General features: G+C 40.9%; 2 protein-coding genes across 3 annotated transcripts in view; one reads left to right on the top strand and one right to left on the bottom strand.

Annotated features, from left to right (window-relative positions):
- ccn6 (cellular communication network factor 6) overlaps positions 1-2,348 on the bottom strand; it is a 12,528-nt gene extending 10,180 nt beyond the window's left edge. Inside the window, exon 1 of the mRNA XM_008398529.2 lies at positions 2,130-2,348. Within this exon, the coding sequence (XP_008396751.1) occupies positions 2,130-2,177 (48 nt within the window). The 5' untranslated portion in view covers positions 2,178-2,348. The remainder of the gene's footprint in view (positions 1-2,129) is intronic.
- A 7,011-nt stretch (positions 2,349-9,359) lies between these two features.
- Positions 9,360-20,428, top strand: part of LOC103458009 (solute carrier family 22 member 6) — a 20,786-nt gene continuing 9,717 nt past the window's right edge. The window contains exons 1-6 of one of the 2 annotated variants that reach the window (XM_008398531.2): positions 9,360-11,438; positions 12,099-12,202; positions 12,319-12,473; positions 14,168-14,336; positions 14,726-14,849; positions 18,845-18,951. In XM_008398531.2, the coding sequence (XP_008396753.1) occupies positions 11,058-11,438; positions 12,099-12,202; positions 12,319-12,473; positions 14,168-14,336; positions 14,726-14,849; positions 18,845-18,951 (1,040 nt within the window). In that variant the 5' untranslated portion in view covers positions 9,360-11,057. The remainder of the gene's footprint in view (positions 11,439-12,098; positions 12,203-12,318; positions 12,474-14,167; positions 14,337-14,725; positions 14,850-18,844; positions 18,952-20,428) is intronic. The other variant, XM_008398530.2, reaches the window with a different exon arrangement.

Here is a 20,428-nt window from a genome sequence, read left to right as displayed (position 1 = left end):
TTATTATTATTATGCTATATACTGTGACAATAAAAATGTTCCCTCATTGCCAAACTAAACGCATCTGGAGAAAGAGTTTAAATTAGGGCTGGTACATAAATGTGTTCATTTACATTAGTTCATTATATAGATCTGATCATGTAAAAAAAAAATTAAGGCAAATTAATCTTATTTTTGTTCCAGTAGGAACCTTTGTTTTTGTGTGTTCCTGGTACACCTGTTAATCCGATGCACAAGCAACATCCACAAACTAAGCGATAGATGACAGCCCAATCCCAATACTCACACTACGCCCTCTACGGAGTGTGTACTCAGTCAAAGTGAACMTAGGGGTTTGGGTGCCATTTTACAAGTGTGCAAACGTTTGAAAATTGGAACAACATGCCTATGCATCGCAACCAAAATGGCAGAAGAGTTGCTGATTAGGCATCTGTGCTGCCAAAAATGGCAGCACAACTACAACAAGCAATTGATTTTAAATGTACACTATAGATATTTTTGCTTTCCAAAGTTTTTGCAGGAGATATTTGGCTGTTGAAAATGTGTTTTGTTGTGACACAATGACAGAATTTGATATTATTCACTTGCGGTAATGTGTATTCAAACTGTTTTTTTTTTCTTTTTGGGTGACAGCTTGCTCATATATGACAAATTTTCATCACATGATGATTTTGTCAAAAAAAAAAAAAAATGCACACGTACTAAAATGCACTAAAATTCAGTTTAACAGTCTTAAAAGCAGTTCCTCCTGCTATGATTCAGCTAATTAAACATACAATGACTACATATTCAGCTGTTACCCCAAAAGACCATCTTTGATTATAAATGGCTGATTTATAAACAACATATTAATGATAACTTTGTAAGGAACAAAGGAACGCTGACTTTATTTCTCTATCCTGAGAAGAAAACATTTGTTTAAAAATTATGAGGATATCTCTAAAGATTAGTTCATTTAAAATTTATCTGAAATGTATTTGTTGCTGATCTCAGGTCTATTCAATAATTTAGCAGCAAAAAATTAGAAATGTATATTTTTGGTCGATGTGTGGTTTTCTACTAGAATGTGATTCATTTTAATTCATTACAGACYCTTTAATTAGCTTTATTAAAGATTTTAATCAAGTCCCACCAGTAATGAAAATACCTCCATGTTGGTTATCTGGATTAAAGTCCAACAGAGTCAAATCCCTTTACAACRGTTATTGAGATTTTTGTGTAATATAWTATAAAATACTGCATTTGTGGAACAGTGGAAGATAAAGTACGGAGCTGGATGCTGCATCCCTGCTGCAGTCTGAGCCACCACCCACTGCAGCTGAGTTCTCCATCCTTCTGTTGCTTGTTTACTTGATGACATTGTTCTTGATGAGTGTTGGACTATGTGTCTGTCATTCATATTTTGCTATTATCATGGTGAATATGCAACACTGAGGCTCATTTCTGTCCTAGTCCTTACTATTGTTCCCACATAATCCACTTCCTGTCAGTCTCATGGTCTAAACAAATCAGAGACRGCATGCTGGCTGAGGTTCAGCACCTCCACCAATGGTTACACCCTGAAGCATCGCCCTGACTGCTCAGAGGGTTTGGACCTGCAGCTGACCGCTAACTTGTCAGGAGCTTCTAAACATTTTCAGCGCTGCGTTGTTGTGATCCAGCATGCTGCTGCTGCAGCTGCTGCTGCTTTAGCTGCAGCTGCTGCTGCTGCTGCTTTAGCTGCTGCTGCTGCTTTAGCTGCTGCTGCTGCTGACAATTTTCCAAAGGTCACTGAGGGTTATGCCAAAAATCTGAAGCCTGTCTGCTGACTTCACTGAATGAGCTCATTTGATGGTGTGAAAACGGATCTCCATGAGCTTTTACCACACAGACTTTAGAAAACTGCTTTTRCCTRCTTAGTCTGTTGAAAGACTGAACTCAGTCCCTGAATACAGCCTGCATGTAAACAACATGTTAGCATATCTATGTCTTTTTGTATGATGGTCAGTTTGTGATGCTATGCAGAGCACCAAAYCGTCTTTAAGCTGGTSTTTTTTCCTCAAAGATGGATGCTGAGTGATGTCCTGTATCACCTGTCACAGATCCACCCTGTCAGTGATGTGAGAGCAGAAAAAGATTTCTCTTCTTACCTGCTGAGCAAAGATGAGCACAAGAGAGCAGCAGAGAAGTGATAGCATCTCTTCAGTGTGAAGGCTGTGGTGAGCTCCAGGACTCACAGGGCGCTGAGGGAGTCGGACAGTGAGCTTCAGGGTGGACAGAGTGGTAGAGGGAGAGTGGAATGGGGTCGGGTCGGGCGGGGAGAGATTGGAGAGCCGACCTGTTGGGGAAGGGGACAAAGCGCCTCTCTGTCTCCTCTGCAAACACACCTTTCCTCGCTCCGCCGATCCAGAAGGGAAATATTTGTCTTCATAACTGCTGGGTGGCTCCCGGGCCGTCCAGCCCGGCCCACTTGTTTATTCTACATCTGTGGACCTTGCTAAGATTGATCTTGGTGAAAGAGCTAAATCTGAAATCCACGTTGCAAGGCTGCACAGACACACACCCAGGAATAATTTAGCAGAGAAGAGAGAGGCCTGTTTTCAGGAGAATGTGCTGAATAAACCTGATTTCATGAGCAAAGTTCTTCTCATTAAACCTGTTCAGCCTTTCCTGGTTTGGTTGATTTGGTGCTAAAGCTGTAAGGTCCAACTTAATGTGGTATGTATTTGAGATGATATTTTCTTTCTGTTACACTGATTAAAGACTCCATGTGACACAACCTCAATCTCTTGAGCCAAAACGCCTTTGAAGCTTCACATGGAACGATGCAGGAGGGAGCAGCTTCTTCTTACAGTAAAGGCCAAACACTTCACTCCTCAGAGGTCCACACATACTCAATACAGAGTCAATGCACAGTCAATAGAGAATCAATACAGACTCCATATATCACATCCACTCAAAGGTSAATTTTTTTGACGCTGTGTGTTCACTCTGTCACAGTAAACCGTTTGGCAGGAAGTCATGTTCACATGGAACTGTTTTGTACTCTGTCATGATAAGGTGTGGGTTACCTTCCAGCGGGGTCACGACCCTAAGCRCTCAGCTGCAGTGGTACCAAAATGGTTCAGAATAAAGTATATTTGTTACAACAGCCAAGTCAAAGTATAGAACAAAATCAAATCTGCTGGAAGACGTGAAAATGAACGCATCACTTTCCCTCCACTTCACAAATGTACTCACATTGTTTTGCTCTATCATGTAAAATCAAAATAAACCACATTTTACATTGTGATTTTATTGTAGCAAGACTTTGTTGCTACAATAAGGACGTGAAAGTGAAAAGTGCAGAGTGTTGCTCTCTCTGGGTTCAGCCCACAGCCAGGGTCATTACAGCCAGGTGAGGTGAACAGGGGAGTGTAAATATTTCTTACCACAAAATGAGAAGCCAGCAGACACACCCAGCTCCGTTCATATTCATGTTCATGTTCACCCCACAGCTGTTCTTACTGGCAGAACGAAGCAACACACCACGCTGTCACGTGTAGATTTGTGAACCAACATGTAACCATAGCATGTTTCTGTAGTAGCCTTGTTTTTTATGACACACACCATCTCCAAACGCCGTCTCCGAATAAAATTGTTCTATTATGAATGTGATGATTATTAGCAATGATTGAACCAGCAATAAATCAGGGCTGTCGGACATTTGCTTTGTACCGTTCACAAATTTCTGTTGATCCATAACTTTGTAAAGCGTAAAGTTATGCAGAGGATTTTCATAACTGCTGCAGTGAAACGTGGCTCCTCCTCTGTGACGCCGTCACTCAGGACGGCCTGCCAACCTGCACTCACATGGCAGAGACTCAGATCTGATGAGTCTCAAGGTTAGGATCAATAATGCCTTCGGTCTTCTGCTGCCTTTCATGAGCTCACTTGGGAAATTATTAACTTCACCAAATTTAGGATGGTCCTAAAAGTGAATCAAAATTGATTAAATAGTTTTAATGAKATTAGAATAAAACAAAATGTTATTTTATTGTTATTTTATTTTAAATGCTGTATTTAGGGTAAATGAGGCTGTGCACACAAGCTGAAATATCAGAAAATATTTTGCATGCTTGTTTTTAGAAACATTTTTACACTTGCTTATTTACTTTTTCTCAGACTTTTCACCTTAAAATTTGAAGGTATGCTTCAGTTTTTTTCCTCTTAAAGTTGCAGGATTTATAGAGATTTTGAGACTGAGACTTCATCCAGATGAGCTGCTGGATGCTRACATGTGTTGGTGATGATTATATCAGACGTCATCCAAGGCCTCGGCTGCAGTTTGTTTGTTTTACCAGCAGGGACAAGAGAAACTCTGGATTCAAAGCCAAAAGATAGCTTCCATAAACAACCGGAAATATACATTTTTGGTCAGATTTCTGAAACTTTTCATCCACTGGGCTTTTTGCAGCTTCGTATTGATTGTGAGTTTGCCTGCAGATCCGTGTGCCTGATTATAACATCCTGTCATCTGGAGTTGTGAAGGGACTGAGCATATACCTTTAATATTTACTCGCAGAAAAGCACAGAATGTTCCTTTAAAACTGCTGGACCAGCAGACTTATTTATTCCAGATTTATTTTTTTCCTTTGTCATTTTTATCAGTTCAGAACAACATGTCTGCTGGCTGTGAGGAATGCACACTTTGGCCCCATTTTCCTTCCTCTAGTTGCTTCTTTTATGAGCGGGGAATGCTCCCACATGTTTGTGCCCACTCATCACTTCCAAACCCAACACCAGATGACAACTGTTCAATGAAATGACTGAAACGCCTCGTGGTTTTTATTTTACAAGCAWGCAGAAATAAACAAAACATTTGAGAATGCACGATATCCAATAMTGAAAGGTTGTTGATGTAAGATTACTGCAGTGCAGACTGAAGACATCATTGTAATCTAAAGTCATATTAATGAGAAGCCAGAGGAAGTGCTGGAGTAAACAGTTGAGCATAGAGCAGCGTTGTGTTGCCCCTCCCTACCCGCTGCTGTGCACTGGTGGTGATCGCAGTAAACACAAGGGTGATTGGCAGCACTAAGACCCTCAGCCTCGCTCTGATTGGTTGGTTGACTGAGTTGGGTATTTCTGCAGATGGCAGCAAAACCAGAGGGAAGAAGTRGAGGAATTTTTTTTTTCTGCAATTATATATCTGAGTTAATAGTGAGAGTTTAGCAAAAACATTAAAAAGCATATTTTGGTCTCTTCCAGCTCTAGWGTGTAAACACTGATGTTCCTACATGTGCTAACTGTGTTAGCCCTGCATGAGACCGTTTGTTTGAATGCAAGAATTCTGGTCAGGATTTTCCAAACATAATTCCCAAAAGCTTTGGGACAGGACGGCTGAACATGCTCAGTCAGCTGCACGCCTCATCTCAGCGCTTTAGAACACAGCATTCCCATGTGCAGCTCACTTTCAGGATCCCAAATCATTTTTGCTGATTGTGATAGCAGCTGAAAGGATGAAAGCATTTCTTCCWAACGGCCGCACTTCAAACCATGTTGAATAATCGGTATGTGAAGTCAAAGCGTCTCAATCCTGCGCTTACAGTACGTTCTCTTTGAGTGCGGGAACTGCCTCAGGCTCATCACACCTTTTAGATGTATAATTACCATTTTTCTGTCATGCTCATGCTTAAACAGGGGCGCTGGTTTCGCATTCCAACTTTGTCGGGACGTTTCTTCTCACCTGCCACTCTGACAGTACGGCTGAGTCTCTGTGACTGACGTGACCCCTTGGGGTCCGGGGTCAAAGTTTGCTTCAGGACATCCTGGTAGGGATTTCCAGGGAAACTACTAGTTTATAAATCATAGACTACTTATTCTTAAACAGGGGGTTATATTGTTTTTGTTTTATTTTTTTCTTCTTTTGGTCTTTCCTTTGGTTTGTTATTTTGTTGCATTTCCTTCTAATTCATGTAAAGCACTTTGAACTGCCTTGTTGCTGAAAATGTGCTACATAAATAAAATGACCTTACCTTAACTTACATTCAGATATATATTTAATGTTTTAATGTTAAGAATATGTTGTAAATATATTCACTCGGTGCTTTAGCTGTAAAAACATACCCTCCTAATGTTACACAGATATGGGACAGAAACATGGRGGATATTTTTATGAAGATCTATCAATAAATCAATAGCTTTATTGTACAGAAATCACAAAGATGAAATCAGAACCAAACAATATAAATTCATAAAAGCTCCTTAACATATTAATAAGTCATAAGTTATTAATATTTCAATAAGCTTAATAGTTTTATCGTTTCCTTGTGTTTCTTCTCACTAACAGGCCGACTCTACATGTCTGTGCCTCATACAATCAGAACATTGACTGAAAAATCTTGCAGTGTTGCCAGTTTTTTTTTGTTTTTTTTATCATTTTAGTCTTCAAAATACCAAATTTTGCACATAACTTTCTGCTTTTTCTCACTTGTTACATMATTTTCTAAGCTCTAAGTTCAGAACAGGAACATTTAGTTTATATGCTTTAGATCAACATTTAGCTTTTTTTCTTTCTCTCTCTCTCTTTCTCTCTCTTTGCTCTTTTCTTTCGTTTATTGTTTTGTACATTTAATCATGTAAAGCACTTTTAATTGTTGCTGAAAATGTGCTATATAAATAAAATCACCTCACCTTAAAATATTAAATAAAATGTTCTGGTCAGTGAATAACCTTTCTACCAAACACTTTCTGACTCTTACGTGAGACATTTCTTGAACGGATACTTTTTACTTTTATTTTAGCAACTGTACTTTTAGCCACAGGTCTGATGCTTTTGTTGTTGTTTTTTTCTTTTTGATGCTCCACTTCCTGGTTGTGTGTTTGGTTAGAGGGCTTAGTGGCTCCTCTGTGTGTTCCTCTGTATTTTCCTCAGTCTTAGCAGAGACTCAGTGAGGCTCCATTTACAAAACTATGATCCACAGAGTTGACCTAAGATTAGATTTCTAACCCGYCTGGGATTGCTGCAGGACAATTTTTTTTGGATACTCTAGAAGGGCAGGGATCAGCCTGCCTTTCACTCAAATTAATAACTAATACTAGTTATTCACACACAGAGAGAGACACACAGGAAGGAAGAGGTCGACGGCAGAAAGCCGTATTCAGTGAAATGCATGATCAGCTTCTAAAGTTAAGCAAGCTGCCTTGAACCTGGTGTTTCTGGAGCAGCATTAAGAACACATACTGCGCTCTGTACTGTGTCTAATTATGTTAGTGCAAGCTGCAGCATATTTCAAACCCCACCACGAATTCCACATTTCAAAATCAAGATTTACTTCCAAAGGATGAATAGTTGCACAGTGGGACATCAAAACATTTTAGTTCAATAAAAAAGCATCATAAGCAATTCTTCCTCCAACAYTGAGACAGTCAGAGAAACTAACACAACAAGAATGACATGATGTGACTCAATAGCCACACAATGGGGACATTTGGCAAAATATGTTACAATTATTACCTTTATTTAGTCATAAGTGGGGAAACAAACCCATGCAGATGACGRCATTAATCACATTGAACTGGGTCTGTGCTGCAGCTGTAGCTGCTGTCTTTCTCCAAACAAGTTATTTTGCGGTAATGTGTAGCGTGATGCCTTTGCATGATTTTGTAAATAATTACATATTTAATGCAAAGTTGGCACTTTTAATGAACTTTTACTACAACTTTTAGAGCAACTTTGCATTAAAAGTGTCATTATTTACCGGATGACACTTCATGACAAGAGTCATAAACATTCAGAAAGACTCATTCATGGTCATGACAGATGTTATGTCATGTTTATGACAGTGTCATGTCAGTCTTATGCACACCCCTTCAAATAAAGCGTTACCAATAGATTAATATATTTTGAGAAGTAGTTAAACTCATTTCCAATTTGCCATTAGTTCATCGCAAACTGTTCATATGTCAATAAAATAAGCAACATTTTCTGTTCAGAAAGCCCTTCTGCTGCTAAAATATCTAGCATATTTTTGTTGTTAGCTCAACAACAAATATATTTAGTGTAATAATATATTATTTATCACATATACAACCATCAGATTGGTGCAGAATGTTTTAATACACATTCGTCTTAGAGTTTCAGGAACTCCTGATCATTCATGAAGCTTCTTTAGAAATGTGATGTCTGTGCTGCTGCTACATGTTTAGCATTGAGATGCTATTTTAGGTTTAAATRGCTTCACTGGTAGGCTAACTCCTTTTAGCACAACTTGAAYGCAACATTCTTTTCCAGCGTTCAATCAGATCAGGTTTTGAAGTAAAACTGAACCAAGAGAAGCAGCTTTAATGTCCATCGCTGTTTGAGGACGTTGCTTGTGTGTCGCATTTACAGGCGTACAAGAAACACGAGAATACAAAGGTTCTCCTGGAACCTTTATATTCCCGAGATTGATTGCTTTAAAAAAAATTGTTAGTGAGAATAAGTCTGGGCCACACTTTGAAGGTTTTGTCTTGACCATCCACCCTCTCATTTTGCTTATGATGYATTATAAACCTCAAGTGTCTTTTCAGATCATCTGATTTTATAGAATTTTATTGGGATGTATGTTTGATTGAATTGAAATGATTTTTTTTATGTTTAAGACAGAATATGTTGTGAATTGRCACTATATATAAGTAAAGTGAAGTGAATTGAGTTCACTCAATTTACTTCACGTGAGTCCATAAAAAGCATCTGCTGTGCCTCCTCCTGTTCATGCTGAACAGATTGTTCCTCTGGTTCTTGGAGAAATCCCTTCAGATTTGRTCAAAATGAACTTTTTCCCCTTTTGCTGCTTGTCTAAGCTGGTTTGGTATTTTCCAGCATTTCTGCATTTTTCAGAGCGAAACCAGCAGACCAACTAGCATTTATATCCATGTAACTGCCTCTGCTCATTCTCAACTCATTTACATATAAACTGAAAGGACCTCCATGTGGCCAACACAAGTTGAAAGCCTTATAAATGTTGAACTCCCTAAACTTTGAGCACTGCATGTGAAAAAGACTCTATCTCCCCCTACAGTTTTTCCACGTGAATGTAAATGAATTAAAGCTGAGATTTATTGACATCCTTGGAATCTGCAGAGGTCAGAAAGGAGAGCATGTTTGCTCAGTGACAGTCTGAATGACATTTAACAGTAGTTCATAATAKCTMTGGGTATCTTTGTCAAAAAGAAACAACTTAATGGAATATATATTTAGTTAGGGGCAAAAGTTGTTGCTGTAACACAAAATTGTGTTTGTTTATTTACAAATGGAGGCTTTGGATTTTATTTAGATTTAGAGACACAATTTTATTTATTAAAGCAGAAAGGCATTTTTTTAGGGCTGAAATGTTTTATCAGATGAATCATTATTAATTGCTTTTTGAAATAATCAACAAACAAATGTATTAATCTATTTATTGTTAACTGGAGCATACAGACTTTAACGGCTGTTTGCTGAAGGAACAAAGTAATTAATCCAGAACTATACAAAGGATATTGACATTTTGCATTTATGCTATGACAAACTGTATATGTTCTACCAGAACTCCTCACTGTCATAGATTTTCTCCTGTTGGTCACCTTTTGCGATCCAAGAATCAAATCATCAGAAAAACTCATCACCAGATCAGCTCTACACCGTATTGATGTTAAGTCCAGCAGATAAAACTGAGTTTTCACATGTTGATATGCAAAATATTTTTTTAGCTGCAGATACACGTGAGCCTTTGTGTAACACGTGCAAGTTACTTAAAGGATCTTGTTGGGGGCGGAGCCTGCTGTGTGCCAGCTGCTGTGACGATGCTGTGAGTCACAGGGATGCCGGTGGATGCCACCATGTTGGTGCATTCATAGGAAGTCGAAACGTCATTTTCATATCAGCGTGCTYATATGAATCTGGAAAGATTCCAAGAGGTTTTCATTCAGGAACGTGGTAGTCAGAGCCGYTCAGACTGCACATGGCCCTGATCCATCTGCAGCTTCTGCTGTAGTCAAAGTTTTTCTTTTTCAAATCAACACACTGCAGGTTTYATCCACAACTCCCTCAGTGTTATGGTAAAATAAGATGGAAACTTATTTTAGTGTCTTTAGCTGACATGTTCCTGTGTTTTGGGAGATAAATGCTTCTTTTTGCCCTCGCTTTTCTATTTCCTGCTTTTAGTTTTAACAGAAAGTTTGAGGTGAGTTGTCTCTTCCTCTTGGCCCCCCGACCTCCACTCCTCACCACCTCGTCTTTTTCTACTTTGGTTCCCCGACTCTTGGAACTCTTTCTGTAAGATTTGTAGAATTATCTTTAAAGCTCATGGAGGCCAGATCCCTGATCCTGACACACACCACAGCTCTCAGATTACCTCTCTGCTCTGCTCCACTTTTCCTGAATGCTTTTTACAGGAGTCACTTTAAACCCAGCAGCATGCAGGATTACCCATGCTGATGGCTGAAGAAGTGAATGCAGTCCTAATCTCGCCCTGCTATCTTTCTGCTGTCTTTGTGTCTGGGYCTCACTCCACCCAGCAGCATTCAGAACGTAACACCAGGAGGAATCTCCAGAGAACAACTGGAGTGTAATCTCAGGAATTACACACATGTCATGTGATGCTTTGGCTTTTTTTCTTCATCAGAACGGAGCTGGCCTCCCCTCTGCCTCCTTCTCCCCCCACATCATGACCAACTCCCGGTTTCACCTCCAAGCCAGTTACTTAATTTAATCTTATGAAACTCTTTCAGTGAGGGCGGAGGGACAGTGGAGCATCCTCCACTGGCTCCTCCCAGAGGTTGCAGGCTCCTCCCTCCTGCTTTAAGCTCTTCCCCATCACACTGAAGTCAGAACAGCCTCAGAGCGTCCCGCGCTGCACAGATACAGGTCGCTGTCAGAGCCCAGCAGGTGTGACTGCGTCTGCATGCCGACTGGCTGCTAATCACCTGCCTGTTGCAGACTCCAGCTGCAGACTTGTGCCTGCTGCTGAGCTCTCCTGGTTGCCAGTTTGAGTGTATTATCATCTGGGGATCTTCTCTGTCAGAACAGACGGGTTAGAAACATTTGAGGTGTGCATCTCCAGCCGGCCAGCACAATGAACTTCGATGACATTTTGAGCAAAATTGGAGGCTTTGGGAAGTTTCAGAAGCTCCTGTATGTGTGGATCTGTGTGCCTCAGATCTTCCTGGCGTTCCACATGCTGGTGTCCGTGTTCACTGGGGCCGTTCCCCGTCATCTGTGCCGCTCAGCTTGGCCTTCAGGGGCCACCCCCACCGCTTTGAACTTCAGCCTTCTGAGCGGGCCCGACGGCCGACCCGAGCTGTCCTGCAACATGGCCCTGAACCACAGCGGCGCCGGCGGTGGCACCGTGGCCCCTGATGGCACTGTGGCCCCCAGAGACGGGCACCCCACCGTGAGCTGCCAGGACGGCTGGGAGTACAGCAAGGAGACATTCCAAAGCACCACTGTCACTGAGGTGAGTGGAACACCACACAGTTTCCATTAATGTGTTAAACATAAGAAGTGGTGCAGCTGTGGAATGTGGAAGGTTTTTACTACAGTCGGCTCTGTGATATCTGACACTGGCTGGGGAGAGGAGACGGACACATGCAGTTCAAACTCCTCTCTGCACGCCRCAGCAGAGTATGGTTATGACACGTGAAGGTGACGGATGTTCATCCTGGATAGGGACGCACCGAYCCACTTTATTCGCTTCCCATACTGGTACCGATATCTAAGGTTACCGAAACCGATCCGACACAGAAAATCATCTTCTGAACTGACTTAATTGTTTCTGAATACAGACATAAATGTTCTGAATTACAAATTTATTTCATAATTCTGCACCAGTTAATCACACTTACACACACTTAAACACTAAAAGTGTATTAGCTGTCAAAGGGAGGAACTGGAGAGCTTCAGCTCTGACCTTAAATCTCAGAGTTTTCACAAAAAACTGAAAACCTAAACCTGTTTTTCTGTGTGTTGCTGCTGTTCTCAGAGTTCACGGTTCTTCAGCTCAAACAGAAATCAGTTACAGATTTCATCACTAATGCCCTTCAGCTCTGCTCCAGTTAAAGACCCGTTGCAAAAAGCTTCAGACTTTTTCACCTACATCTGTCTTTCTGTGTTCCAGTGGGACCTGGTCTGTTCCAACTCCAGCCTCAACAACCTYGGCTCGTCCCTCTACATGTTCGGACTCCTCRTCGGTGCTGTTTTATTTGGTTACCTGGCTGATAAGTAAGTTGATAACCATTCAAATATKTCCTTGAAAACACTACGTCATCCCCAATGGGTGGTATTCCCCCTTTATGTATTGCTTTCTAGAACATTTTTTGTCTTTTTGTGTTTGTCAGATATGGCCGCCGAATCATCATCCTCATTTGCCTGGCTATTCAAGCGACCTTTGGCGTGGCCGCTGCTTTTGCTCCCAATTTCTACGTCTACACAGCCCTTCGCTTCATGGTGGGAACGTCCATCTCYGGTATTATCATGAACGCCTTTGTTTTGGGTCAGTATCCTGCAGAACCTGAGGTTGTTGGCTKGTTGATCCAGTCAGGATCATAGGAGTTTGGTTCATATCTCCAGTAATCAGTGAGCGAGAGGCGGGTTCACCCTGGACAGGTCAATTAAACTCACTCGCATGTTCATGTGGAAAGAACTTGTTCAGGATTCAGGCTCTTCTTGATGAGTGCACCCACTTAAAAACCCAACCTCAGAATTAAAAAGAYGTGGTGTGTATTGTTGACAGTCTTCAGAGCTGATGTGTGGCCCATGAGAGGAAAGTTTTATCCTTTCCTTCTTTCTAGAGGCCTACAAGGTTAACGCATGATAAGATGTTCCAGAACTCTACTGAATCTTCCTATGTACATAATAGATAACTACAGATACCAAGCAACRCAATCAGCGTTCCAAACTAATGCTATTCTAAAACAACACGGAACAAATTGTTCCTCTTTATATCAATGCTGTAGCATAGTAACCTCCAGAGAAATGTCCTATAACAGCAAAAATACTTTAATTTAAACAGCTTTAACAATTGTAGATGGTTATGAAGACTAAAATTACTGATCTAATGTTGTCGGCCATGAAGTAGTAACTCAACCATAAATTCATGACCTTTCAGGTCATGGTCTCAGGACTTTTGWGTGYGTCTGGCACTGGGGTGTTTGTTTTGGACTGTCTAGGTGCTGTGGGGTGTAGCCTGGGGACCCAGGGGTCAGACTGAACCTCAACAGGTTTATTAGTGAGGTCAATGGGTTGGTCTCTGTCAAAAATACCAGAACCAAGAGTTTGACAAGGGGTATGTTGGAAAATCAGCTAGATGTCATTGTGTAGGTAATGGTTTCTCAGTTCTGGTCCTCAGGAGCCACTGCCATGAAGCTTTTAGGTGTCTGCCACATACCTGACCTGAATAAGGGTGATTTAGGGAGCATTCACACTTACGTTGTTCAGTTTGTTTTAATCAAACTCCAGTTCCTTTGCCTGGAAAGTCCGGTTTGTTTGGGGCTAGGTGTGAGAAATATGATGCATCAAAATATGATGCAGACCAATAAAGCAAAGTCTTGTCCACCTATAAATCTGTTTCCTGATCTGGTTGAAGTGAACTCTGGTGCTGTTTGAATAAATATGTGAATCACCAAGTGTACTGGAGACTGCTTTAAAGCAGGAAGTGGACTACAACGCTGGGCATTCTGGGTAAATACAACCAAAACAAACACGAGAAACTAGCACTTGTTGGGTTTTTTTCGCCAAAATGCAAAATAGAAAATACTAACCGCTAAAATCTGACGCCACTCCATTTTGTTTACATTTTGTAAAGAAGGAAGTTGTGCTATGTGTCATTGTCTGAGGTTTTCATGTCGTTCCTTCAGTGGTTCTTGGTACAGCGCCCCCACAGGTGAGGGTGGGGAACTAGTTTTTCTCAGGGTTTGGATCATTTAACACAGTGCATCATGACAGCAAAGTGCACTACCTGAAAATGTAACACGTCAACCGAACCGAGTCCACCTGACTACCAGGTGTTAAAACACCCTAACACCTGCAGAGGAGATCATGCCGTCATTTAAATCAGGTGTTCTGGAGCAGAGACACATCCAGAACACACAGAGCAGTTCTCCCGGATGACCAGAACTGAGAAACACAGGGGAAGGTTCAGAGGTCAGCGTGTGCTTTGCAGTGTGCTCATCAGTCCCTTCCTCTCAGGTACTGAATGGACGGGCCTGAGACAGCGCATGCTGGCCGGGATAATCACAGACTACTTCTTCGGATTTGGGTACATCCTCCTGGCCGCGGTGGCATACTTCATAAGGGACTGGCGCAAGCTGCAGCTGGCTATATCTGCACCTGGCTTTCTCTTCATCGTCTACATTTGGTGAGTGGGCTGCAGTCTGAACAAGCATAGAAAATAAAAAAACAAAAGCTGATTGTCTGACTTGTTTTCTGCTTGTGAATTATGGCGATTCATTCTCTGTCTACAAGGCATTCCTCAGACCAGAGGAAAATGTGCTGACCTTCTTTGAGGTTGCCTCGCATGCCTCTTGCCATGCAAGTTATTTATGATTCTCATTTACATTTGACATATGCAAAAACACAGAGAGAGAGAGAGAGAGAGAGAGAGAGAGAGAGAGAGAGATAAACAGAGTAATGGCTTCATTCCAGTGAAGGTGTGAGTTTCGGGAACAAGTCAGTCAGAAAAAGCCCTAAAGGACTTTGAGGTGATGTTTAAGATAAATGTTTGACATAGAGTGTTTTTCCTTACAGGGTTTTGCCGAAGTCGGCCCGCTGGTTGATGGCCAACGACAGGAAGGAGGAAGCATGGGACGTGATCCTGAAGGCAGCAGAGATGAATGGGAAGCCCATCAGTAAGGACGTGGAGATGTGTCAGGTAGGAATGTGGCTTTAGTAGTTCTTCCTTCCACGAGAGTCACAAGTAATTTTATGTTGACAGAATGCTGACATAAAATGTGTCACAACCTGCACWGAGAAATTACCAACTGTAGCCAAGTCCCACCTTTTTTTGTTAGAAGCTGTCAGTATCTGACTTTTAATTTTATGGAATGATAATCCTCTTTTATTTTTTTTCTTTCGTTTTTGGACTGGAAATGTTTCTATTAAAGTTGCAGTATGTAACTTTTATTAAATTTTTTCATATTTGGTAAAGCTGTCACCTTGTTGTGGCAGTATAATATGAGACAGATAATTTATGAAAAGATTGATCGATCCCCTCTGCCTTCTCGCTGTGGTCCTACTGTCATCTGCAGAAATACACCAATCAGTCAGAAACAACCAATCAGAGCTGGGAGGCAGGTCTTAGCAAAGTTAATCAAGCTTGTGTATGCAAATTTGCCTGTTTGCTGCAGGTGTGCTGATGATGGAGAAACAACTTAACATTTTAAGGTAGCTGTTCATCCACCGTTATCGGTGGCCGTGCTAATTAGCCTGACCATTCACTCAGCAGAAAACATGTAGTAGAGTGTGAGCAGAGTCTACATGAAAATGATTGACAGTGTTAAGACCCTCCTCCTGGYTCTGATTGGTTGTTTCTGACTGTGAGTAGTGTATTTCTGCAGATGGCAGCAGGACCACAGTGAGAAGGCAGAGGAGCTCAGTCTTTTCACAGATTCATATTCTCATATTACATACTGATAGTTTTAACAAATATGTAAAAAAACATATTGTTATAAAACCGACTGCAGCTTTAATAAATAATCAGTAATGAACAAAACTCTAAAAGGTACCATGCTCAAAAAGGTTTCACATTAGCGTGTTGCTGATTTCTTCCATGTTTTTGGTTCTAAATGATTTCATGCCAAAATACTCCTACCGCTACAAATGACACTACAACCACAAACCTCAATGTGAATTATTGGGATTTTATGTGACCAACCCACTCAAAGTCGTGCATAATTTTGACCTTCAACATTCAGTCAAAGCTACTAAGAACAAAGTAGGATAGAACTGGCCAGTCAAAGTCCAGATCTAAATCCAAATGAGAATTTTTTGCCAATAGTTAAAAGCTGATGCTAACAGACGTTCTCCATCCAATTTGAGCATGCAGACAAATAAGAAAAGGAACATTTCAGTCTCCACATTTACAAAGCTATTTGGAGATTCCAAGTGAACACCACTTGTCTGATTTCTATATGTGATACTATAAGTTTTTGAAAATCATGCATCGCCGCTTTTCTTTTACTGTACAATTCTGCACTTTGTTTTGGTCAATGAAATTAGATCTCAGTAGATTAYATTGTTGTTTGTTGTAAAACAGCAATGTGAAAAGATTAAAGGGGTGTCATGCTGCATTTAAGTAACATTTAAGACATTTTGATTATTCCACAAATTAAAAACAATACAACTGGCGACATGTTTTTAATCCAAGGAGGAAGTTTTTCTTCCCTTTGTGGTCTCAGATTGTGTAAYTTTATAATCCACACTGGTGACTGAGCACTCCCTCACTCATGTGATGTGTGTATAAGCTTCCTTCTTTGACAATGTATCAGTCATGGGACATCTGCAGATCAGACTGAACTGCAGGATTTCAAACCAACAAGAGGAGCAGAGAGACGCATCCCACCTGCAGGTTTCCGCTCTTAAAGCCGCATGTAGCAATTAAGTGATTCACCATAAAGCCAGAGCAACATGTGATGTCATCTCAACTCTCACTGYTTTGATAAATGAAAACATACAGCAGAAGTAAATGACACAAAAGCATAGTGTAGATCCACATTTCCTTTAAAGCTGCTGCTTCAAACGGCCAGAGATGATTTGGTTTGTTGACCTGAACAACTAGTGGCAGCAGGTTGGTGTTCAGCTGCCAATGTTAGCCTTAGCTCAAATTAGCAGCTAGTGGTTTTGATCCAGAAGGGAAGGATACGGGAGCTRTAAACAAAGTTTTCTGTTCATAAATCCCGACACCAAGCTTATATGTTTGCAGAGAGAAGACTTTCAGGGTTATTTTCACTGCAGGAGCTGACAGTAACGGCTCATGCAGTTTAGCAAAATTGGGCAAGCTCTCAAGTCCCCCGCTTTCACTTCACATTTTAGACATGATTCAGCAATGACACCTGGTTTGCTTTTTTCCTGGAACTGTCAGTGACCCCAGAGGGTTTTTTCTGAGCATTTCCTCAGTGAAGTTCAAACGGAGTAACTGACTCTGAGCAGCAACGCCTCCCACTGCAGCCACCTCCGTCTAGGTCTTGTTTAGTGATTAAAGGGGCAGTACYATGTATTTTCCAGCCACATAATGGCACTTTATAGGACAGGCAAGTAACTATGTGGCTTTCAGTTTTTACATAAATGCTTTATATATGAAATATGATTTAAACAAARTTTGACTTTGTAATTCAACACTTTGACATTGGTTCTCTGTCTCTTTAAAARCTCCTGCTCTTTCTGAAACTCCGCCTTCAGGAAGTCATCACAACATGTCTCCTCTATTAACCCTTTAACAAAGTTTTTACCAGCACTGCACAAAGAAGTAGCTTCTATGATGAGCTCAACTGATGYACAGCTCCACCAGGTATTTGCTAATTGCTGCTGGCTAGTCTGAAGGAGCTGAGTGGAGAATTGCTGCTCTGTGCTTAGAAACTGCAACTCAGAGGAGGAGCTGCATTTCGAAGGCGCAGCTAGGTCCACCCAGGCGTTTTTGTACACCTGAATGGTTGCCATGGAGATTAAAGGATTTCTCAAACATGTTTGAAAGAATCACAGCAATACTCCAGGTATATTTTAATGAGGGAATAACATCACAACATGATGCAAAGCTGAAAGAAATTGATTTTACATAATACTGCCCCTGAGTACAAGATAAAGTCCAGTTGAAAATTAAAAGGCATAATTTCACAATAAAACTATAGCTATTGATTCCATCACAGAACCAATTTTCAATTCACTGCAAACTCCATAGAAAGGTGTAACTGTAAAAAAATGTTCTGTAAGATGCTGATGAGAGTAAAAATTCAGAGGTGGGAGAAAAGAGWGAGAGTATTTCAGGAAGACACTTTACACCTGACCACTTACTATCCTGGAGTTATCAGAGTTTAGTGTGAATAGTCAGAAAGGTGTCCTGTGTTTGAAACATCTGGTTCTCTCCTCCACATCAGGCCTCATCCTTCAGGGGATGGTTAGTCTCCCTCCCTCTCCTTTCCTCTTTTTTTAGCTCGGCCAAATGTTTGCCGTAACGTTTCCTCAGCAGAACCAATCATTCTCCTGCTTACACAAACAAAAATGAATTCAGGCAGTGAATAGATTCCAGAGTCACACGGGCAAACTTTCTCTGCCAGAGGGGGCGCTGCTGTTATCCTAAACATCTCTGACTTCATTCTGATAGCACATTTATTTCAAGTCAAATATCTGCTCCAAATTAATCCACCTCCAGATTGGTCCATAAATTAAATCCAGCATGTATTTTCATGCCTCAACTTGGTTTCTCTGTGATTTATGAGCAAAGCTGCATTACTATGAGATCAATTCCACCAGTTTGCCTGTGACCAGCAGTACCTGACCATCTCCAGTCTAGACACACACATACACACACACACATACACACACAGGTGTCTGGATCTGGTTCTGCTCGGGTTGCATTCCCAGTCCAGACTGTGTGCATTCACTCAGCGGGGCTGCAGAGTGGAAGCTCATTAAATGAGGTAGATCTATTAGAGAAGATGACCTAAATAAACTAATAAACATAAATCAGCAGCATACGCTTGACGGTGTTGCTGTGGCAACGGCTCGCTCACTGTATGGCMCTGCTACTGCACACTGTAGTGGCTTCTGTTCTGACTTTGAATAAATTCGTTTGATAACAGGCTCTCGTTTGAACATGCAAACCATTCCGAGAGCTGGATGTTTCAGCCGCCCCCCTGTTTCTCTTTTCACCAGGTTTATCAGACTGAAGACAAAACCAAGCTGAAGAAAAAACACTCCCTGGTTGACCTCGTTCGAACCCCGACAATGAGGAAGCAGTCCCTGATCGTCTTTTATCTTTGGTGAGTACTCGCAGAACTTTACCTCTTTATCTCCTCTATAGAAGGATTAATCTGAAACAGCCTTGGTCTGATCAAAACTGGGACGCTGTGCGCCCAAACCAAACCAGACAAGGTCGGGTCATGTCCAAGGTCGGGTCATGTCCAAGGTCGGGTCATGTCCAAGGTCGGGTCATGTCCAAGGTCGGGTCATGTCCAAGGTCGGGTCATGTCCAAGGTCGGGCCGTCTTACTAGAGCACCTTTTAGATTGTCTTAAACTCATTGACGTGCAAGGAGTTCATTCTTGGTTGCGTTGAAGTCAGAAACAATAGAAAACYATACTGAAAATAATATTACTGAGTTTAATAGAGAGAGAACTTCAGAGACCCCAGAGGGACATGGGGGGGATCTTTTTCCTTTTGCGTTTCCTGTCAGTTTTTGCTACTGAAAGTACTGAAAGTTTTTCTGTTACAATAAAAGTTTTTTGTAAGGTTTGTCCATGTATGTTAATATCTCGTTTCTGAGATATCAGGATGCAAGCGCACCGCAACCGATGTACAAAATGTGAGAGAAAATCTGGTCAAACATGGTCTACAGCCGTCCTCTGAGACATGAAGACGACAGAAACTTTCTGGAAGAAAGAAAGAAAAATACAAAGTATTTGGAGTATTTAGAGTTAGTTTTGCTTTTGTCTTCTTCATGCTGGCAGTCTGGCTGGTTTTCATGTGCAGTCCCATCTCCACCTTACACAAACAAACATGAACTCACAGTTAATGGATCAATTTTCAACCAGTTTTCTGCACCAAGGAGTTTAAGAATATATAAAACATGTTTTCACTGAGGTCCTTTAAATATGTCTAATTCTAAATAAACTTTTATTGTSACTGTGACTGTAAGCAAAATAGAACAGGTTGTATTTGCTMATTTATTGTAAAGGAATTCAATACTTTARCGAGATATCGTAACAGGAAAAAGAATTCCCACATGCCTTCYGGGAGTCGCTGTGGGAAACGGACGGCTGTGAACACTTTTCCATTACCAGATACCGGATATTAGCTTCCAGTTGTAGACCACTGTGAAATTTGGTTATAAACCAAAAAATGTTATGTTTTTCTGCCTTGTTGTTTTAAATGCACTTTATTAAAAAAAAAAGCTATATAATCGTGAATCCATCACATTATTCTGTCAGATGAGTAGAAAGTAACTCACTTACTGTTGAATATTTGCCTTAGTGGTTTTCCATAAAAGCTTTGCGTGGCGGGTATTAGGTGGAGGTTATAGCCTGCAATATGGATTACAATATATATTTTCATCTGTGCAGGAAATTCTATCAGGGAACTTCTTGTCTTACCCTGTTTACAGTAAGAATGTGTTCTCAAGTTTTAAAAATTCTCAGAATGCTAATCCAGGAGTCTGCATGTTGGAGCAGCATTTCTGGTTTGTTGTAGGTGTAAACTAAGAGCAAACAGCTCAATGAGGTTTAACTGTATAAAAAAAAAA

Source organism: Poecilia reticulata, linkage group LG21 (genome assembly GCF_000633615.1).
Source record: "Poecilia reticulata strain Guanapo linkage group LG21, Guppy_female_1.0+MT, whole genome shotgun sequence".
In the NCBI taxonomy this organism is placed as follows: Eukaryota; Metazoa; Chordata; class Actinopteri; order Cyprinodontiformes; family Poeciliidae; genus Poecilia; species Poecilia reticulata.
Note: the sequence above shows the minus strand (reverse complement) of the source record. Positions and strands in the feature narration are given on the sequence as shown.